General features: G+C 34.7%; 2 protein-coding genes and 1 pseudogene across 2 annotated transcripts; 2 read left to right on the forward strand and 1 right to left on the reverse strand.

Annotated features, from left to right (window-relative positions):
- Window positions 1-927: 927 nt before the first annotated feature.
- LOC132628552 (peroxidase 44-like) lies at window positions 928-5,935 on the reverse strand (annotated as a pseudogene).
- Window positions 5,936-9,692: 3,757 nt separating this feature from the next.
- LOC132628553 (uncharacterized mitochondrial protein AtMg00810-like) lies at window positions 9,693-10,304 on the forward strand. Its single transcript, XM_060344328.1, has one exon. It carries the CDS (start codon window positions 9,693-9,695, stop codon window positions 10,302-10,304), a length of 612 nt encoding a protein of 203 aa, XP_060200311.1.
- A 7,738-nt stretch (window positions 10,305-18,042) lies between these two features.
- LOC132626480 (mitochondrial dicarboxylate/tricarboxylate transporter DTC-like) lies at window positions 18,043-22,850 on the forward strand. The gene is made up of 5 exons (XM_060341380.1): window positions 18,043-18,647; window positions 19,512-19,573; window positions 21,043-21,395; window positions 21,678-21,889; window positions 22,478-22,850. Exons 1-5 carry the CDS (start codon window positions 18,405-18,407, stop codon window positions 22,532-22,534), a joined length of 927 nt encoding a protein of 308 aa, XP_060197363.1. The 5' UTR covers window positions 18,043-18,404; the 3' UTR covers window positions 22,535-22,850.
- The last annotated feature ends 760 nt before the right edge of the window (window positions 22,851-23,610 follow it).

A 23,610-nucleotide genomic window follows, 5' to 3' on the forward strand; every position in this document is an offset into this window, starting at 1 on the left:
AAGAATAATCGATCAAAAGTCTAGTAATAGACCACAATGCATTTTCAAAGAGAAAAAAACAAAAAAAAGAATGATCAAAACAAACAGCTAAACTTCCAAAATTTTGAATAAAAATCGGAACTTTATGAACACCATGAATAGGAAAAAGTTAACAACTTTCAGGGCAATATGGAGCTCAAAATGCTCCGACAGAGTTGCAAAATTAAAGAAAATACCTAGGGATGATGATTGAACAATATCAAAGCTTGGGGGAGAGGAAGATTTGGTTGGAAGCTTGAGAGAGTTCAAATTTGAGAAAGTGTAAGGGACGGAATAGAGAGAGAGAGAGAGAGAGAGAGAGAGAGAAAGGGGCTTTATATATATTTTAATACAAGTCAAAGGGACTGAAGTGTATAAGTTAAAAGCTCCAATCTTTTTAAAATTATGAAATATACCCCCATCCCCCCTTTTTTAAACCCTAATCTCGAAAAATAAATGAAAAAGAAATTGAGTGGCCTTCCACCAAATTCAAGACTTGAAATGTCCCTCTTGCCAAATCTTCCCTAGTTTTATACCTTTGTTTTAATAAATTTAATCTTAGATCATTGAGATATTAAATGGAACACATGTCATTTAGCCGAGTAAGAATTTGAGCAAAGAGCCTGATCCCAAATTGAAACAATATATTTTCCATCTAACAGAAGTAGGAAGAATTTCCGCTAATACAACAAACAACACTTGAAAAAAACACACGGTTCCTTTTTTCCGAACTAAACATGAAATTAACCAAAACAATAACTTCAACTGATAAAAAACAAATCTGTGAAGAAGGAAGATAAAAATTTGGATGAAACGAAATTTACATACATGCTTGCAACAATTTAAGTGGAATTCCGCCACCATAAATTATCGTCGATGGTAAGGAATAATATCATAGAGGCATATTAATTAAGGTGCAATGAATGGAATTGAAAACTTGGGTCCTTTTCGAGGTGGAGGATTCTTTGGCTTTTTGGGGGGGAAGTTCTTTCGGGGAGGGTTTGGCTGACGTTGTTTCTGCTGAGGAGGGTTGAAGGCCCTACAGTTTTTCCTGATTTCTCCTAATCTTCCCTCAAGAACTTGTGTGTTCCCTAACTTGCTCAATGCGTTTGCAAAAGCCTGTTTGAAGGCTATCGGATTGACAGAAAAATTAGTAACAATCCCAGCACTTGACCTATCTGATGTAAGTTCTTGATCAATCTTCAAGATCCCTTTCTTCAACCTTATTTGTTTATAGAACTCGTTGTCGATAATAGATGAAGTGCTTTGGTCTAAGAAAACCGAAGGATCGCCCCTTGCAGCACAAGTCCTACTAAGTCTAGCAAACAAGTTAGGATCCATACTCCCGTCAGACCTTGATAATCGATCTTGGAAAAGACTACAATGCGCAATTCCAACGGTGTGAGCACCCAAAAGAGTCACCATGTCATTCAGGCTAAACCCTTTGGGTTCGAAAAATTTCAATGCTTCTTGCACGTTTAAACTCGGTCCTGGTAAGTTCACTTCTGCTGGATTTGAGACAAGCCCATCTCGCCTCCCAGTGGGGATTCGGTAGCTAGGTCCTCCAGTTAAATGCTACCGAATCCCGAGTAGCTATTGCTATGATATCTGCACAGGAGACTGTCATTGGGCATGCAGCCTCTAGTCTGTTCTTAATCCTATCAATAAGCTCGTATCCTCGTACTGATTGGTTTGGTCCTGCATCTTTTTCAGATTGCTTGTTTCTGAGTATCCTTTGAGTCTATGAGTATTGATGCATCACAACCCTGAATAGCACACTTCAAATGCAAAGTTATTACAACTACTTTATATGAACCAAATAATTATACGAGAGAATTAACTTGGAGGTCAGTTGATTAAATTTTTTAAACTAGGAATAGAAAGTCTAGAAACATAAATTATTAGCGTCAAATGAGTCTTTAAAAAAAAATAAAAAAAATGAACCGATACTATCTTGGGGAAAAGGAAGAGAAATCGTAAAGTTCATTATATCACAAATAGGACACGGGGTTGGGAGCAGGGGGGAAATTAAGATGGTGAAATAAAATAGTATTATATTCTGATATTTCAATAATAAGAACGGGAAAATGGAAAAATAAAATATAGAATATACTTTCTGACAAGTAGATTAGCTTATTCCCAATTACCCACTCAAGACATATTTGGTGGATTCGGCTCCTCTCCATTTCTTCTCTCTCCATTTTCTCAAGTGCTAACTTATATTAGGTACATATGACATAAGTTAAAATTAATGGCTAAAATTTAATTGACTAAAAGTCCTAATCATGATTTATATAATTAAATAACTTGTCCATAATATTAAAAACTTCTCTCTCTTCCTATTTTTCCTCCCACAGCCGTATCACTAATCTTCCAATTTTACTTGAATTAATAACTTACAATTTATCTTCCTTTTTTTTTTTTTTTTGAGTTAATCATTTCATTGCATTTTTTATTTGGAATTTTCTCTTTAAAGTTAGAAATCGCAGGGATATGACACTTCAATATTTTTTATTAACCAGGTGCCTTAATCATAAGACTACTATGATTATCTTATTCACATATATTTATTAACGTTTTTGTAATAATTCAAAGCAACTCAGATTTCCTCTTTGCTACACAATTTGCCTAGCCTAATAAAATTTGTGAAGAAAATGTCATGAAACTTGCCCTAGAGCAGCCTCCATACAGTGGCATTTTCATGTAGTGGAAGAAATGCTATCTAATTACCGCAATGAAAAACACACAAATTACAAGTGTTTGATCCCTAAAAAATCGAAAATGGATAAGGAAGAGAGAGAAAAGAATTTAATTTAAAAAAATATATATATACGGCTGTGGGAGAAAAAATAGGAAGAGAGAGAAAAGAATTTAATTTATGAACAAGTTATTTAATTATCTAAATCATGATTAGGACTTTATTTTAATCAATTAAATCTTAGCCATTAATTTTAACTTATGTTATGTGTCCCTAATCTAAACTAAAACTTGAAAAAAATGAAAAGAGGAGAAATGAAGAGGAGCCCAGTCCATTAGTTAATGGAGTTCAACTCCCCTGAGAGCACTCAGCTTCTCACGTATTCTTTTTTTGGTTGCGTCTTTTTTGTTTAAAGCAGAGGATAGACATGCAATGAAAATATTGGGAAGGTTACATAAAGATAAAGAAGGAAAAATATTAACTATTCTTTCCGTCTCAATTTATATGACATAATTAGACTTTTCAGAGTCAATTTTTTTTAATTTTGATCGTGAATTCAGATATACAATCTTTATGTTTTCTTAAAATATTTACGTATTTAGAAACTACATAAAAAGTATTATAAGTCACAATAATTAACAATCATACGAATTAATCACGGTCAAAAAAATTCTTGTTTGACTCTTGAAAAGCAAAATGTGTCATAAATTGTGACAAAAGGAGCAGTTTATACGTACCCTCACAAAGCAGTCATGAAAATACATCTGAAGCAAAGCCGCAGTGATTGAACGATCAATGGAGAACCAGCGTTGCACTTCTTGTTCAACAATACTTTCTGCTCCACGGCATTTAGTGGCATAAAAACCAACCTGAAGTGCACCTGACACTACTGTAAGTCCATGAAAAATACAGCATAGTATAAGAAGAGTAGTATTATCTTCTTCTCCATTTTGTTAAGGAAAATTATAGCCCTTCCAATTCAAGTTTAATTTAATCAATGGGGTGAAATGATAGGACTTTCTAAAGGTATTTATACATAGAGGATAAAGGGAATCATGCCATGAAAATAGAGAAGTTGGAGGTTTGCAAGATAAACATAACTGGGATGCACGACAGCATAATAATAAGATTATTCTACGAGAAAAAGATATAATGAGATCAAGTTACGTTGGTTCATAACTAGTAGTTTTCATATGAGAACTAAAGTAAGTATTTGTTTCGAGAACATGATAAGTTATGCTTAATAATTGCATTTCCTCCATTGTTACATAGTAACTTAATTGTACGAATTATAATGCTACATGCATATCCGACTTTACACTCCATCAATATCAAATTATCTGTTGTGATTACTAAAAATAGTTGTCTCTAATTATTTGTAGTTTTAAAAATTCAAGGCATAATTAATTATTTTTTTCTTCATTTTACTCTTAGTAGAATTTTGTCATTAATAGAGATAATACATAAATAAAGTAAAATTTAATAGATAGAGATTATAATTTAGACATAAATGAATGAGGCTCCTCTCGATCCCCTCCATTTCTTATGCCCTCCATTTCGTCCGGTGCCCTTTTAAATACCAGACACCTGTCTAATTTAAATTTCAATGGTTAAGATTAATAAATTAAAAAATCGGAAAAGGGTCATATTTGCCCCTGTAATCTCAGAAAAGGGTTATATTTGTCTTTCGTTATACTTTTTTGATATATTTGGCCTTCTCATCCAACTTTAGGGCCATATTTACCGCTGAACCGTTAGTTCTCTTGTCCCCACCTTTATTATCCTATATGGCGCCTACGTGGATATTTATTTCTCACAAATGCAATCCGGTCAAATCAAACCCCACACCCATCCAACAAAACCGACCCAACACACATACATGAATTTGTGGTGGGTTTTGCACAGCAACTTCACCTTCAACCCCACAATCCCGCTACTAGTTCCAGCAATACTAAGGTTATGAATTGGGGAGTTAAACATTTTGGCGAGTGCACAAGCTTGTGACAAAAAATGGAGGTCTAGCCATTCAAATCTGCGATTGTTTAGTAAAATTCAGCTAAAATACATGAATTTACATGGAATGCCTCTGTATATGCACATTTAAGAATGTACAAATAGCAATGTGATATATAAATGCATAAAAGAACTTCAAATCAGCAAATTCTTCAATAAAATTCAAATGAGTTATCCAGAAATCCCAATCAAACTCCAAGTTTGGGCAGTGGCATTAGGGGGAAAATAATAAGGATTGGGTGGGGAGCTCATCCAATCAAACTCCAAGTCAAGAAGAGAAACGGAATGCAATGTACTTTCAGATTCCATACACCAATTACTAGTTTGCGGCAATGGATTGAATTAAAATCTCTTTTTTATTTGGGGTTTAATGTTGTTGGAGTGAAGAAGAACGGAGGGCAGTGGTGGTTACAGAGGCGGCACTGGAGCAGTGAATGAGAAGACAGTTACAAGTGTTGGGTTCAAAATATACAAGTTGGGTCGGTTTTGGTGGATGGGTCGGGTTTTAATTTGATAAGATTGAATTTGTAAGAAGTAAATATTCACGTAGGATAATAAAGGTGGAGACAAAGGAGGGGTAAATATATCTCTAAAATTAGATGGAATGGACAAATATATTAAAAAAAATATAACGAATGACAAATATAATCCTTTTCTAAGAGTACAGGAGTAAATATGATCCTTTTTCCGTTAAAAAATCTATTATAACCTACATACTACTGTTAATGGTCGTTTGGTACGTAGTCAAAATTATTCCAGAATTATAATCTCGGGACTAATTTATTTCATCTCTTGGGATTATTTTATACCATTTAAAAGATGGTATAAAATAATCACGGGATAAGTGGAATAAGAATGGATATCCACCCTTGAGATTATGCTTCATTTTGTATCGTGTTTGATAGGAGGTATAAATTTATCTCAGGATAAATTTATATCTCCTATCAAACACAGTACAAAAAATTAGTGCTGAGATATCCCAGCCTATACCATGCACCAAACGACCCCTTATTGCATAAGCTTCCCACTTTAAGCTACCGGAGACTTCAAAGCTCGCCGGAGTTCTGATAATAAAAATGATATTTTTCCTAACTGAATAACCTTAATGAAACCAACATTTTTGGACCTCTCCAATGCTAGAGTCATTGGACCATTTCGTTCTCTACAACAAAGAATCACTTCCACAGGCCCCCGGAAGAACTCCATTCTCGGTCCTCATTTCAGATGACAAAACAATTGTCAGCCATGGCAGACACGAGAGGAATTTGATTAAACCCAATCAAATACTTGCTTTTTTTTTGTTCATTATGTAAATGCAATACATAAAATACACTTAGTAAGATCCGGTTCTAAAAAATTCAGATCTGAACCATGAACTGTCACAAAGCTTTCCGGCGATTTTCCTAGCGGTGATTGCTCATCTTTATCGTCGAAAAAGGTTAACGTAATTAGCAGAGATTTTGGGGAACTGAAAACTGTGAAAAGCTTAGTTGCGGTCCCACTTAACTACGGTTACAATAGATTTTTTAATTAATTAATCTGAACTATTGAAATTTAAATTAAACAGGTGTCGGTATCTAAAAGGGCACTAGCTGGACGAAACGGAGGGATCCTCGCTCGTTTGATTTAGAGTAAAGTTAGTCAAAATTTCTGAAACATACCAATATTGACAAATGGAAACAGAAAGTCGGTCCAATTTATTATCAAAATAAGCATGCTGCTGATTATACCCAAATATTTTGTCGCTAATACAATGAATTACAAGATGGATAATATTCCTATAAACAATAATGTACAATCTAGCTGTATTAACAATATAATCTCTTCACATAACGATTCAATTATCACTTTCTTATCGTACCAAACGACCCCAAAACATTGAATGAGAAAAATGTTGCACATATAATTACTATGAACATGTCAGGAAAGATTTGATATATCTCTATCATTGTAAATGGTAGGTGTGTTTAAAGGTGCAAAGCACTATTACGAGAAGCTTCGCTTTGTTTAATAAATTCTGCTTTCTTCATTGTCTGGAATATTGCAAAATTGGAATCAGAATGATTTATATTATGTGCTGCTTCTCAGAATAACCTACTGTCACGCCCTAAAAATATAGGGCCGCGTGTCCATGCATCATATATGTTTCGTTCATAATATATGCATGCATCATTTCACAGACATAGTTTCAATATACTCCCTTTGTCCCAATTTATACGAGAGTTGACCTGTTTCGGAAGTCAAACAACTCTTTTTTTACTACGATTTCTCCAACTTTTTTCATATATTATGATTTATTAATTATGCATGACTTATAAGTAGTACTTTTATGTAGTTTTCAAATATGTAAATTTTATTATTAAAATATTCGAATAATTTATGTTTGAATGAGTCAAAGGAAAATCAGTTGACTCCCCAAATAGATCAACACTTATATAAATTGAGATAGAGGGATTAAGTGTTTTGCACGTAAACTTCAGCCAATTAATTATATGACAAAAAAATAAACTGAAATTATTTAAAACTTATATATAAGAAAAAGAACCGTAGCATTGACATGTAAAATATGCTGGCAACCTTTGAAAGGCAAAAAATAATATACTATATCGACATAATACTTGAATTCAAAATGATTGGATATCATCTAAACTTGCAATTTCATTAAGTTAGTTAGATATTATTTGTATTTTTAGTGTAGAACTATCTAATAAGGTCATATCTTACCTAATAGTTTTTAGTGTATAACTTTTTTTGATATATGTTCCCATTTGTCAATATTGGCATGTCCCAGAATTCAGATACAATCTCCTATCAATTTCAAAGATCACAAAAGAGTTGTTTTGTGTAGTATCTTTTTATCCTGACTTTTGTCTATTTCAGGAACTCTCAAATGGTAAGATGATGGGGATTGGTAAGGAGGATCAAGGACTCTATATCTTGCAGACTGGAAGATCTGAAGATATTGTAAATACTAATAAACATGCTATGGCATCAATGGATGTGTTTCCTAGTAGTTTGAATGCTAATAGCAAGACTGTGAGTTGTTCATCTGTAAATACCTTTGATAAGACTGCCTTATGGCATAGGAGATTAGGTCATGCTCCTTTGAAAGTGCTTGGAAGAATAACTGATTTGAAATGTATGCAATTGAATGAACATGATTATTCAGTCTGTCCTATTGGTAAACAATCAAGGTTGCCCTTTACTCAAAGTACTTCTGTTTCTACTGCTGCTTTTGATCTTTTGCATACAGATGTTTGGGGTCCATATAGGATCCCAACTCATGATGGTAAGAGATACTTTATGACCTTAGTTGATGATTACTCAAGGTATACTTGGATATATTTGATGAACAACAAAACTAAATGAGGAGTTATACTCAGAAACTTTCTTCTTCTTGTTAGAAATCAATTTAATTGTGGTGTTAAAACCTTAAGGCCTGACAATGGAACTGAGTTCTTTAATGAACAAGTTCATAGACTCTTAACTGACCATGGTATACTCCATCAAAGCTCTTGTGTTTATACTCCTCCACAAAATGGAGTTGTGGAGAGAAGGCATAGGTATATTTTAGATATGGCCAGAGCTTTAAGGTTTCAAGCCTCTATACCACTACAATTCTGGGCTGAATGTGTGTCTGGTGCTGTTTATACTTTGAACAGACTACCAACTATTCTACTACATGGTCTTTCACCTTCTGAGAAGCTCTTTCATAAAGCACTATTACTTGATCACTTTAGAGTCTTTGGAAGCCTCTATTATGCCACCAAAGTGAGAAAACTGGATAAATTTAGTCCTAGAGCTGTTCATTTGGGATACTTTTCTGTTCAAAAAGGTTACATCATGTATGACTTGTCCTCCAAATCCTTTTTTGTCAGTAGAGACACTGTCTTCAAGGAAGAAATTTTTCCTTTCAAATTTGTCTTAGATGATGTCTCACATTTATTTCTTGTGCTAGATTTTACTAACTCTGATCTAGTGTCTTCTTCTAGTCCTACTACTTCATTCTCTCCTAGTCCTCCTACTTCTACATCCTCTAGTCCTTCTACTTCTATTTCTCCTCTTCATTCTACTGCTTCTTCTGCACCATTTTCTCCTAATAACAGTCCCTATATGGTACACAGTCCTGATCCTGATCTTGTTGTTCCTCAAGCTCCTCTGATTCCTGATGCTACTAGAAAATCCTCTAGGCCCTCTAAATATCCTATTTGGATGGATGACTATGTTAGTTCTCTTTACACCAAGTCTAGTTGTCTATATTCTGTCACTGATTTCATTAGTTATGATCATCTTCCCTCTCCTTATAGATCTTCTTTGGCTGCTTATTCTACTATATCTTAATCACATACTTATCATGAGGCTAGCAAACATCCTCAGTGGGTTGATGCAATGAAAGCTGAAATTTCAGATCCTGAGGACAACTGTACTTGGTCCATTGTTGATCTTCCTTCTGGTAAGCATCCCATTGGTTATAAATGGGTGTACAAGGTGAATTTTAAGACATCAGATGAGGTTGAGAGGTACAAGGCAAGATTGGTAGCAAAAGGGTATAGTCAGCTTGAAGGATTAGACTATAAAGAAACTTTTTCACTTATTGCTAAGATGGTGACTGTCAGGTCTGTAGTTGCTCTTGCTACAGCAACTGGTTGGTATATTTACCAAATAGGTGTTCATAATGCATTTTTGCAAGGGGATCTTCTAGAAGAGATATACATAAACATTCCAGATGGCTTTACAAGGCAGGGGGAGTATGGGAAAGTATGCAGGCTTCATAAGTTCCTATATGGACTTAAGCAAGCCCCCCAGACAATGGAACATCAAACTAACTGAAGCTTTTATGCGATATGGGATTTGTGCAGTCTCACTATGACTATTCACTTTGAGAGTTGTTGGTGACTTAGTAGTTGTACTGGTATATGTAGATGATTTGTTGGTTACTGGTACTAGTCAATCACACATTCAAATGGTGAGACAGGACCTTAAGAAGAAGTTCAAAATGAAAGACTTAGGAGAACTTAAATTCTTCTTTGGTATTGAGTTTTCTAGATCCAAAGATGGCATACTGATGAATCAGAGGAAATATGCACTTGAGTTAGTTGCTAAGATAGGATTAGCTGGTAGCAAACCAGTAGCCACACCGCTAGAGTTCAATCATAAACTTACATATGTAGAGTTTGATAAGTTTGTTCAGAATGATTCTCCTGTGGTTGATGAATTACTTGAAGATAGGAGCAAGTATCAAAGGGTAGTTGGGAGACTATTGTATTTGACCATGACGAGGCCTAACATTTCCTTTGTAGTTCAGGTGTTAAGCGAACATATGCATGCACCAAAGCAGTCTCATATGGATGCAGCAGTAAGAGTCATCAAATACATCAAAGGAACAACAGGGTTTGGCTTGTTCATGCCAGCAGTACAGACAAATCAGTTACTAGCCTATTGTGACTCTGATTGGGGTGCATATATGGAAACAAGAAAGTCTGTTACTGGGTACATTGTCAAGCTTGGCAATGCTATTGTATCATTAAAGTCAAAGAAGCAAAGTACAGTGTCCAGGAGCTCAGCTGAATCATAATTCAGAAGCATGGCAGTTACTGTGGCTGAAGTCACTTGGTTAATTGGACTGTTCAAAGAGCTTGACACTGATGTTTCATTGCCTGTTCGGCTCTTCTATGATAGCAAAGCAGCAATTCAGCAGCTCATCCCATATTCCATGAGAGAACAAAGCATTTTGACATTGACTGTCACTTTGTAAGGGAGAAAATACAAGAAGGGCATATACAAACATAACATGTTGGGACTAAAGAACAAGTTGTTGATCTTCTAACCAAGAGCCTATGCAAACCTCAACATGAATTTCTAGTTGGCAAGCTAGGGATGAATAACCTGTTTTCATCCTTTAGCTTGAGGGGGAGTGATGAAGGAGGTGGTTATAGTTAGTTACCAGCTGTATCCAGTTAGTTAGGATATTAAGTTAATCGTGTAGATGAAGTAGAAGATTGAGAGTTAGTTATTGGATTAGTTCACATTGTATAAATATATGACCGATCATTGTAATTGAATATATTTTTGATTTCCATTTCATTAAATGAGCACAGTTCTTCTCTACTACTTTATTCCTTCTTCATTACATTTCATGCTTGCTTCCGCCATTATTGAGCTTGTTTAACAGTTATATCAGTTTGAAAAGTAATCGCAACTAATTAGTGTAAGATATGTGAATACTTTTAAGCAAAAAAGTGTTGATTTTATGTAACTTATGAAGATATTAGAGACATCACTCTTTTAGTTCATTTGTATGTTTTATGAATTTAAGTTATATTGATAGTGTACTTTGTTTTTACACTGTCTATATAGTTTAACCAGTAATAACATTTTAAATACCTTCTTTTGATTTTAGTTAGTATAAAATTCAAACTCACATTTTATTGTCACTATTAACTTTTTAGTTACTCACATGAACAAATTAGTAAGCAAGGAAGAGCATTTGACAAGATGCGTGACAGATTGAACCATGCATACCAATTCATTGCTTGTTGTTGCTTTTACCAAAGCGAAGGGGAGAAGTTTTTGGTCTTTTTATCAACTTTCAAGGAAATATGGAGCTCAAAATGCTTTGACACAAATGCAAATTAGATAACATACCTAAAGACAACGACTGGAGAGCTTTTGAGCTTGGGAGAGAAGAAAAATCGACTGTAGAGATTGAGAGAGAAGAGAGCGGGAATGTGTTCGATCACTGAAGAGAGAGAAAAGGGACTTATGTAAATCAAGGAGAAGAAAAAGAATATTAAGTGTATTTTAAGAAGTAGTGTGTGGGGGGGGGGGGGGGGGGGGGGGGAGGAGGGTGACTTAAGTATATTTTGATAAATCTTGAAACCTTGTCCCGAACTCTTTAAAATTAAAAAAAGAACCCCGAACCCCCTTTTCTGAACCCTAAACGCAAAAATAAAGGTAAAAGAAATTCAGTGGGCATTTTGATAATTGAGAGTTCCAAGTGTCTTTTTTCTGAGTGATAGGTTGGGCTATTCTTCTAAATGAAAAATGAAAACATGGGAATTTGTTAGAATTGCTATGTAGTTAGTATCATTTACTTATGAACAAGCCAATGGCTTTTACCGAAAGAATATCAATTGGAATATGTTATTCTTGGATCCAAAACAAGTAGAGTTAAATGTTTTAATCTTTTCACCAACAATTGCTATCTTCCAGCCCAAGTATAGCGTTCTTTTAATGTGATTGAAATTGGTGTGATTACACGGTCGAGTTTTTCAAAAACAAAATTTGTATATGAGCTTTGGAGTTCATATATATATATATATATATATATATATATATATATATATATATATATATATATGCGCAGGTGTGAGAGGGTCCCGCCCCTGCGGACACGCTCCAGCGAGTGAAGGCTCGCAGGAGCGAGACTCTGTGGACTTGGTCACGATACGCCAATGCGAAGATTTTCCCGCAGGAGCGCATGTGCTATGCATGTATAGTGTCAACTCGAGGACACGTGCATTAATATGTGACACACGGGCCAGTTCAGGGTGCAACTTCCAACATTCTTGATCATTATGCCCTTGTACACGACATTCTCTACAATATTTAGGCAAATAAAGATGCACAAGATCATGAAAAAGTCACGTAAAATGTATATCCGAGTCCAACACGGTAATGTATCACGGACTGACAGCACCATCTATTATTTCTTCCAGATTGCTACCTCCTTGGAAAGTAGAAAGGTTCACCTTGATGGTGTTCAAATTCCGCTCATTATCTTGCCATCTTCCCTGGTCTTCATGACATTGGCCCTTCCTTTAAAGATTTGGACAAGGTGAAAAAGGTTTGTCTCCAAACCTTAAGAGGAGAGTTTGAATCGCTGCAAATGAAGGAATCTGAATCAGTTTCGGATTGTATTTCAAATATATATATATTGTTTTTGAAAAACTCGACCATGTAATCACACCAATTTCAATCACATTAAAAGAACGCTATACTTGGGCTGGAAGATAGTAGTTGTTGGTGAAAAGATTAAAACATTTAACTCTACTTGTTTTGGATCCAAGAATAACATATTCCAATTGATATTCTTTCGGTAAAAGCCATTGTCTATTTCATAAGTAAATGATACTAACCACATAGAAATTCTAACAAACTCCCATGTTTTTATTTTTCATTTAGAAGAATAGCTCAACCTATCACTAAGAAAAAAGGACGCTTTGAGCTCTCAATTAGCAAAATGCCCACTGAATTTCTTTTACCTTTATTTTTGCGTTTAGGGTTCAGAAAAGGGAGTTCGGGATTCTTTTTATAATTTTAAAGAGTTCGGGACAAGGTTTCAAGATTTATCAAAATATACTTAAGTCACCCTCCCCCCCCCCCCCCCCCCCCCCCCCCCCCCCCACACACACTACTTCTTAAAATACACTTAATATTCTTTTTCTTCTCCTTGATTTACATATGTCCCTTCTCTTCAGTGATCGAACACATTCCCGCTCTCTTCTCTGTCAAGCTCTCAATCTCTCCAGTCGATTTTTCTTCTCTCCCAAGCTAAAAAGCTCTCCAGTCGTTGTCTTTAGGTATGTTATCTAATTTTGCATTTGTGTCAAAGCATTTTGAGCTCCATATTTCCTTGAAAGTTGATAAAAATTCTTGTTTTTTTCAAACTTGATGAACCCCAGTGTTGATAGGGTTCTTAATTTTTTAAAATTTTGGAACTTTAGCCTATTTTTTTAATCGAAATATGTGTTATTTTTACTCAGTTTTCTTGTTCCAATCGAGTTTTTTTTTTTTTTGGTCAATTCATCTCAGTCCATTACTAGACTTAAAACTTAAACCTATTTTTTGTTGAAATATGTGTTATTCCTACTGATTTTGCTTATTTCGATAGTGCTTTTTTCTGTTTCTGTTTTTGAAAATTTATCATGGTCTATTACTAAACTTTCCGTCGTTTATAATTGTTTTTCTATTGTGGTTGGTCAAAGCCACTATATTATTTAGATGATTAGAAGTAGAGGAGGTAATGGATTGAAGATAATCAGCCGTTCTAGTCATATAGAAAAATCTCGTGATAAAAAATAAATAAAAAGGTGAAGAATATAAACGAGATGGCAAAAGAAAAGGAACTGTAGAAGCTGAAAATGAGGCCACCTCAGACATCATGGCTGAGATTGTGAGGATGATGATCGTGATAGTACTGAGGATGTTTCGGAGGATGGTTCTAAGGATTCTATTAAAGAAGAGAAAGATGTTGATCCTCTATCCTTGCCATATTGTCTAGAGGAAATTAATGTGGAGAACTTTGGTATGATTACTTGGCTGGATATATTTGAAACTTTTCTAGCAAAAATTTCTGTAAGATCTAGGCTGAGGGTGCTTTGTGATTTTAAACAAGTGTTGGTAGATCAAAAACCTAAAAAAGGTTCAAGCATTTCTGTTTTGGTGAATTCAGAGAGTTGTCCGAACACTTTAACAAATTTAATGATCTGATGGTCCATTTAATGTGGTGTCTTGACTGTTACCAGAAGTGGACAACGATTTGAGCCACCCTGGGAAGATGTTTAACATTACTAATATTAAAATGTCCATCCCGTTCATCATTATAAACCAGTTTGTTAAGCCTTTTCCATATCACATCCTGCCCTTTCTTTTCATTGCACCAGGTAAATTTGCTACCAGTAAAATCAATTTTTCTGATGCCACAATCATCTAGCATTCCATAAATGGAATATTCTTATTGATCCTTTGAGGTTTCCCTCCCAATTCTTCCATCCGAAAGGATGCAGTTAAAGTCTCATGTAACATATCAAAAGGAGTTGATAGTAGTAGCAAAATTTCTCATATACCTCTACAAATCCTCTCTACCAGCAACAATAGATTTAGCATAGACTATGATATAAAAAAAAATTCCCCTTGTGAAGAACCTTGCAAGTAACCATTTGATCATCATTTGCATGTATGGAGCAGTCAATTGTGTAATTCCAAAAAAAATCATATCTTATTAATAGAGTTGGCAAAACTGGCCTGCATCTAGAGCTATCAAAAAGGGCGGGTCCAACCTAACCCAACCCAGCCCTAGCGGGCCAGAGAATTAAATGGGCTAGGACAGGCTGACCTTTTTTATTGAAGGCCTTTAAAATGACAGTCCAAACCAGCCCTAAGCGGGCCGCGGGCTAGCATGGGTTGGCCTTCAATAAAATTTACACAAAAACTAAAACATAATAAATGGAAAAAAACGTGACAATGATCTTCATTTGCAGCCCCAACACAATTGCATAACAAATGCATCAATTCAAAAGCTTCAGTAATCTCACTTGTTATAAATTTAAAAAAAAAAAAAAAAAACAGATTACTAAGCAGTAAGCAAGATAGCTACTAGAAAGTCACCAACCATTTAATAATTTATAGGTCTTCATTTTAATAACATGTGTATAAAAAATAATTAATATCAACCACAAGAAGACCAAGAAAATAACTAACTAGTCTAACATTTGGCCAACAAATTTCTACACTTATGATAATTCAGAAAGATACTTCGTACAAATCTTAGTTGCACTAAAATTATGCCCAATTATTTAATTAATTAACTAACTAATTCTTAGCTTCACGAGCTGGCCTCGGCCCAATCTCTGAGGGCCTCTGAGGCTGACGGGCCAAGTGAGGCTGGACTTTTAAGCCTCAATTCTAAATGGGCGGCAAAAAACTTAGCCCAACCCCACTTAGTTAAAGGGCTGGGTTGGTCCGACCTCACGGGCCAAGCCCATTTTGATAGCTCTACCTGCATCCCAAAACAGTTCTTTTAGTTATCCAGCTTGTTCTTCTTAATGAATTGTTCATGTAGTAATCAAGAGATACTGTGATCTTTAATCAAGAATTTTAGTCTCTTTGTGGAGACTGGGGATTTCATACCCCTGATATTCCAATTAAGCAATTTAATCATTAAGAGTCCGTTTGGCTTAGCTTATAAGTTACTGAAAACAACTTATAAGTTGTTTCCAGCTTTTTTGAGTGTTTGACTGGCTAGCTTATAAGTCATTTTGTGCTTAAAATAAGTCCAAAAAAATAAGTTGGCTCGTTTGGCTTAGCTTAAAAAAAGCAGCTTATAAGCTGCTATTTTTAAGCCCATCCAAACAGGCTCTAAGACAATTTTTGTAGGGATTTTGTGAATGCAGTTCCTGGTTATAGGAGTTTCCCTGTATTTCACCTTTCTCTTCCCTCTCTGATTTTTCATGGGAGAAGTGATCTTTTGATTATTAGAGTTTCTCTCCCAGGTGCCTTGTCATTCGATGTTTCAACATTATCCTCATCTTAATTACACTCTTTTCTGAAAATTCTTTAGATTTATCCTCCTCTTCTGAAGATGTTATTTCTGCCATTCATCTTGAGTACCTTCCTCTTCCTCTGTGTTTTTTTTCCCTTCTGTGACTTGAGCTGGCCTTGGAGATGCTAGCTATCTGATCTCCAGCCTCCTCCATAAGTTCATCAAAATTGTTTTGGCTGATGGAGGAGGTATTGTTGATATTGTTCTTCTTGTTAGCACTTTTCTTATTCTGATCGATGTTCGTATCTCCTTCCATCTTCTCGGATCTCCTTTTTGATATTTTTCTTCCAACATCTTCCCATTCTCCTCCAAAAAGGACAATATGTAATTCATTGGGGTCCTTGATTACAATTTATGAAAATATATTCATTAATGATAATGAGAACTCAAAAAATTGTATAATACATAATTGAGAATAAGAGAAAAAGTAGAATATAAGGGCACATAATATTATATAGACATTAAGGGCCAATAATATTAAAACAGATATCGCAAAAATAGCAATATATTATGAAACAAATTCATAAGAGGATTATCCTATTTATAATTTAATGAACTTAAATTGCAATTTTTTATAAAGTATAACGTAATTTTGATTATAAGCAAATCACCTTGTATAAGTTTGGACTATTTGGACTTCAAATTTGAAGTGTTGATTTGAAATTTGTGTTTGTTTACGACATTTGAACAAAACTCAATTTCAATATGAAACTTTAATTTCAACTCCATGTTATGATTTCGATTTTTTAAAATTTAAAACGTGACCCATAAGTTTATATATTACAAAAAAAAAAAACTCATAATTTTAAATTTTGCATAAAAAGACCCATGTTCAACGTGAAAAGATTATTTGTACCATGTGAGATGATTATATTAACGAATATTTAGCTACAACTATTATTGATTTATGGACTAGTGGATCTTTATAAAATTACGTGTATTTGAAAGTTTGTAATATCATGTAACCTCAAACATTTATTTACAAAAGCAACATGGAGATATGCAATTTATTAATGCGGCGCCTTTGGATATTCGTTTATGAACATTGCCCATAAGACTGCCTGCATAAAAGTTAGGAGAAGTTTTGATAATTTTCACAAATTTTGATGCTTTCATGTTTAGGAGAAAAAGTATACCTTTCGCAATCCAAATTGCATGTCAAAATAAAAATTTCATGTTTAGGAAAAAAAGTATACCTTTCGCAATCCAAATTGCATATTAAAATAAAATTTCAACTTCAAATCGATCTCTACCCAAATCAATGATTTCATATCAAAACGCCTACTGAAAATATCATATACTAACATAAGAAAAAATTACATAGAGGGAATTTAAAACGTCGAGGGTTACATTGGAGGAAAAAAATGTCTATTATTCAAAGTTTGAGAGAGAACTAAATTTTTAAAGCAAAATTAATGGGTAAATGATTTTCAAACTTTAATAATTTAGATATACGAGTACCTAAAGCGAAAACGTCGAGTACTTAATTTTTGTCAAATTCTGACTCGGTCAATAGAATACTCGTAGTTGATTGGTGGAGAATACCCATCTATGGTGAATAAAGCAGTAACATTAACATGCATTTGTCCAGTGCGTAAGAAGCTGCTTCCTTTTGAATAATGGCAAATTTTCCAAAACAGATATTGCTGTTTCTACCTTTCGCGTACCAAAAAGGTGATATTCATGCTTAAGAAATGAAAGTAGCAGTACCCACTGGACACTGCAACAGTACTCCCACACTGAAAGCCCTTTAATTCCACTCTTCATTATTACTCCTATCCCAATTTATGTATACTGATTAAATTTTGTTTAAATTTTGAGAGTCAGATTTTTTTATTTTGATTTTGAACATAATTTTTAAGTTTTTTTTTTTAAAAAAATAATTTACATATTTAAGGACCCGTTTCTCCATGAGAATTATTCATTTTTTTTCGATTTTTTTTTCACTTTATTTGAAATTTGGAAAACAACTAAAATCATGTTTTCACTTTTTTTCCACAATCAAATAACCAAATATTATTTGCAAAAAACTATAACCAAACACAACTCTAACCTCAAAGATTCCAAAAAAAGAATGAGCGAAATATCTCAGTTTCTATGGCCAATTGCCTACTTAGAAACTACGTAAAAGATACTATAAGTCACAATAATTAATAATATCAAATATTTAAAGGACACATGAATAAAACGTTGTCAAAGATTTTCTGATTTGGCTCAAAATATTGGGACAAAAGAAGTATCATGTAGAGTAAGTTTTACTGAAATGATAAATTCAAGAAACTCTAGTTGGTTGTCACAAGACTGAAAACCAACCCCTTTTTCTTCCCATATATTTTGTGGAGTCCAAAAACAATGGAAGATTCATCAGAGTTGAATAATAATATGGTGGAAGAAAATCCTATGATGAAAGTTGCTGATCATACATTTTTGAGGAAGAGTGTATGGCCAACAATGAAGCCATTTGTGAATGGAGGGCTTGCTCTAACGCTTCAAGGGAGTAGTGCTTACTTTTCAGCCTTCTTATTCTACAAGCTCAATCCCACTGCTAAATCATCTCCTGAATTCATGCACCGAAAACTCCTCTATGCATATCAGGTTCTCTCTCCCTCCCTCTCCCTAAAATTGATTTGGGGAGTAAATTGTATTTTATTATTGATAGTTTGTGCGTACCTCAACTGTTATGGATATCTACTACCCCCTTAGTACACCAAGCTACCTTTTTGCGCAAAACTCTGCTAGGAGAAGTATGTTTCTCTTCATTTGTATTCAATTATTGCATTTTGGATGCCTTTTATATCTAAAATGATCTTTTGTTTTTTGGCTTTTTAATATCTGCCTCCTTTTTTTGTTTAATTTTTTTTCTCTCGTGAACCCGGATACGATGAAGATTAGAACCCAATTTTGCGATGCTACCTTGATTTCCTTATTGCATGCGAAACTTCATTGTAGCTTCTTAAGAAACAGTATGCTCTTGGTCTCATTAGTGTCTAGCTTAACTCCATGCACTGAAGCTGAAAATTGTATGGCAGAGTCAGGATTGCAAGCTTATGAGTTCAGGATTCTAGCCTTTTAAGTTACTGAGTTTTAAATTAATAATTTATACATATTAAACAAAATTCTGAAGACAAATACAATGATTGGACCAAGGTTACTGGGTTTGACCGAACAAGTACCTTGGTCTCTAGCTCCGCCCCTGAATTAGTCTTGCTCTACTTTTGTCCATAACATTGTGCTAGCATATTTGTGATTTGATAGAATGATACTTCTATAGAAGTTCCAATCCTGTATTTTTCTTTAACTGGAGAATTGGTATTTCAGGCACACCACTTATTTCATTCATGTTTCTCTCTGCTTTCAACTATATTAATGCAACTAGTTTGATGAAGTTATTTGAAGTAATTAAATCTTCATTCAATACTATGAACTTCTTGTTTATCTAATGAGATTTTTACCGCACAGCGAATGCCATTCATATTGTTTCAAGGAGGGCTAAACATGGGAACACTATTTGGATCCTATGAGTAAGTATTCTTGTTTACTTGAAACAGAAGAATGCTACCTTACTTTACAGTAGATAAGAGACACGTGCCTCTTAGTAGTATTTAGTACCGAAAATGTTGGATATGTTGTTCTCTTGGTGAATGCTCAAAGATCGAGGTTGTTGTACTTAGCCAGCCTTACCTAAATTTGTCTAAGTTCAAGATTATATATTTATAGACAAATTGTAGAGCTCTCTTTAGACAAATTGGTCTAAGCTTGCTCCTAAATAGAGCTCTACAAATAGAACCAAAATCCCTGAATTCGTAGAGTTCTCTTTAGGAACAAGCTTAAACTTAAGGAAAAACAACTAACTCGCTTTTAAGCCATTTTATTTTCCTCAAGTAGCACCTATTGCTTCCAATTTTGCAAGGCTCTTCCCCATTTTAACTAGTATCCAAACAGCACGTAGTTCAATGGTTATCATAACAAACTTAACAATATATTCTCACCATTATCATTCAATCATGTCATATGAAGATGTAACGGCGAGCAACGAGTGTTTCATAAGTTGTCAAGATGTGAACAAATTCCGGAATGTGTTGAAGTTTAGGTTAATAACTCAAAATCATCAGTTGGTTACTGATGGTTTACTGATGCTCTTTCTACATATTACAGCTATTCATTAAAAGAGGCAGCTTAAAAGGTATCGGATATCTAACACAAACAAATTGAGATGTTTTGAGATTCTTGACTATGCTAATAACATGGAAAAATCGTACAACTGGAACTTTTAAATTAGAAGAATAAACCTGCAATATTCCTGATATTCGCAACGGGAAACTCAAGCGATAATAGGCACTAGAAGAATAGACAATATTCCTGATTTTTGTAACTGGAAATCCAAGCAATTCTACAGGTCACCTCGAACTCATTTTCTCAAAGGTGAATATTTCAGTAGCTCATGGTCACTATTGGTAGATGTTAGGATATTTTTTTAGAGGGGGAGAGAAAATAAACTGCTCCTAAATTAGTCCACAAGTCATGGAAGTTCTACATGCTTTAGAACCTAAGTATTTATCTGTCACTTTTAGTTAATCAAACCACAAACTAGAAGAAGTTAGTTAATGTCACTGATTGACACAACAACAAATAGAAGCATGTATTAGAGCCTGTGATGATTGTGTATATTTATACTTAAGTAATGTCCCGTTGCGAGAGCTAATACATAAACTGTGCAAAAGCGCACTCTTTATAGAGGTTCAAGTGGTGAGAGTACTCCACTTCCAAATGATGGATTGGAAATTAGAGTTACCAAAGGAAAAGTGGGAAAAGCACAATCAGTCCCAAATATAGATGTTTACCAAATCAAGGAAAGAAAGAACTCTTTATAGATGTTTATACACAATATACTTGTATGGGTTCATATTATGTTTGTCAAGGACTATGATGTTGAACTTATAATTTATTCGCATTATTTATTTAATGGAAATATTTTGCCCCTTTCTTCTAGACTCTTGACGAGAAAAGTAGAAGCCTTAAATGGAGGGAGTCCGTTAACCCTCTATCAAGAGGCTGGTTGCGGGCTTGCCTCTGGAGCAATTCGAGCTTGTATTTGGCATCCTCTGTTCGGACCTGTTGGCGCTGGTATTGCTCAGGCAGCAACCGACAAATATTATTATTTCAGACACATTTTCAACACTATCACACAAGTGGTAAGAAATGAAGGGGTTTTAGCATTGTGGAAAGGAGTGAGGCTCCATGCACCTGTCATTGCATCCCACACAGGAATGCTAGTATCATATGATCGATGTCGGATTTATTTGAAAGAAACGTATGGTCTGAGGGAGGAGGATGCACGTTTAGGTAATACTATTTTAGTATGAGTCTTATCTTTTATTGTTATTGATATTCATTGCTTATGTGGTTACTTATTGAACTGAAAAATTAGTGTATCTTGTATTTGCAAGGCTTCTTTAGATGTTTTCCATTCCTTTTAAATGCCTAATTTAATTTCAATTTGGATCCTATATCAATTTTTAAAAAGTCATTTCGTAATAGTATATGTGCCCCAAGATAAGATTCTTGTATCCAAGTCAATTTCTAGCTAAGGAAAATTCTACTAGTGCTAGCTTCTTTTCATTTCAGGTGCAGGAATCTTCTCAGGATTGTGTTCTGCAGCCTGCTATATCCCTGTTTCTTATGCAGCTGGAATTATCGGTTATATTCAGAAATCCACGAGAGTTGAATCCCCGCGCAGTTTCCTATTCTACGCCTTAAAGGTTCTTAAGCCAGGCGGAGGCTCTAATTTCTACTCTCGGCTTGTAAATCATGCCCTTTATAACTCACCTAGTGTCATGGTAAACTCTCTTTCGTTCAGTCATATGAGATCTCTAACTGTTTTCTTTTTTCTATTGAACTGCAGGGCGAGTGACCTGTTTGTGTTAGGTGTTTGCCCTGATTTCCTTATCATAATTGATTTTTTGTGTATCTAAGGAAAATATAAATATTCCATGTTTGGGTAATCTTTTTTCCTGTAAAAAGTTTTGGACTTCTATAGATTGAGGCTCCTTCCTTCTCACTTGGTAGCATCCTAAGGGCTTTTAGAATCTTGTTTAGGGGGAGAATTTGTGAGATACAAATGTTACTCTGTTACTTGTGTGAACCTCTTTTATTCTGAGTGAATTTTGTGAAATTATTTCTCTCGATATTTTATACTCTATTTTATATAGTGGATTGATCATCTCTGCATGTGGATGTACGTCGATTGACCGAACGACGTTAAATTATTGTGTCACTTTTGTTATCTGATTTATCGTCTTTCGATGTCTGCTTTGTTACAACTTCCCCATGACACGTAATTTCGATCCTAACTGTTTGGACATGACTTGGGGCATGTTAGTTGTCACAGGTTCATAATATTTCTATAATGCATTATGATTCTGCAGATCATGTGGGTGTTTCTGGAAGCCATCCGTGATGCTGAGGAGTCGATTGGATTGTAGCATACTAACTGGAAATAGAATGTCACGCAGAATTTAGTGAAACACAGAGGCCGCGAATAGCATAGAAAGTTTCTTTAATCAAAGGAAAACCAGACAGTAAATATCATCTGCTGCTTTAAACTTGAGACTAACAGAGAGGATTGCATTTTCGATCATTTCCAATTTAGTTACTTGTATCATGCTAATTTTAAGCCTTGAGCTTAGAGGCTTACCATGAGAACCTATCGTACTACTTTGATACACTACTGTTAATGTTTTAGAAAGGAGTTTTAAGTTTTGTGCATCGACAGTGTATAATCTTTTTAATCAGTATTAGTTGGCTAGCGACATAGGTAACTGTTCATAGCTAGTTTAACATAGTAATCAGGAAAAGAGCAAATAACATATTATATAAGATGGTGCAAAAATTATTTACACTATCGCCATATATAAATTAAATCCTTATGAAAAATGGTATCGGACCAAAGTCGATTCCCTTGTCCACCAGTAATACTTGTACACCTTTTTCTCAACCAAACTTTCGCCTCTCCTCTCTCCAGAAAGGTTCAACTTCTGTACAATGAATTTATTGTTTGTTTCTTTCTATTATGATATTCCTATGAGTACTATCGGTCGGAAAATAGTAGATACTGCTGATAACTATCAGATGTTGTTTGCCAAAGGAGTCAACCCTGGCTACTTGTTATATAGAAAACAAAGTGTAGGGCAAAAGACGTCCAAATCCTCTCTCTAGAGTATACAGGTTTTAGGATGGTGTTGTATTTCAGAGCTTGAATGGTTTTACCTTGCATTGTTTTTTCTTCCTTTTGGTCTCTTTATTCGCTGTCATCCTCCTCCCGATGATCTTAACTTATTTTTTATGAGGGTGGCATGTTCGGCCGAGCTTTTATCCACTCAGACTATTCTACAGGGTATTTATATCCTTCTTCCAGTACTTCTATCAAAATCTAGGCAGATAAGAAGAAATTGCCTGGTATTTTATGCATTTACCAAGATTCAGTGCCTGTCTCACATGGTCTTCATTCCAGCTTGATCGACCCTGGACAATACCCTTGAGCCCCGATCATCTTCAACAT

The sequence above is a fragment of the Lycium barbarum genome, chromosome 2 (assembly GCF_019175385.1).
Source record: "Lycium barbarum isolate Lr01 chromosome 2, ASM1917538v2, whole genome shotgun sequence".
Lineage (NCBI taxonomy): Eukaryota > Viridiplantae > Streptophyta > Magnoliopsida > Solanales > Solanaceae > Lycium > Lycium barbarum.

Bases quoted from the DNA above. Each gene is read 5' to 3' on its own strand.
- LOC132626480 (XM_060341380.1), top strand. From the start codon at position 18,405: ATGGAAGATTCATCAGAGTTGAATAATAATATGGTGGAAGAAAATCCT. The intron at 21,396-21,677 runs GTAATACTATTT...TTTTCATTTCAG, and splicing joins GGAGGAGGATGCACGTTTAG to GTGCAGGAATCTTCTCAGGA. The intron at 21,890-22,477 runs GTAAACTCTCTT...ATGATTCTGCAG, and splicing joins ATAACTCACCTAGTGTCATG to ATCATGTGGGTGTTTCTGGA.
- LOC132628553 (XM_060344328.1), top strand. From the start codon at position 9,693: ATGGTGAGACAGGACCTTAAGAAGAAGTTCAAAATGAAAGACTTAGGA.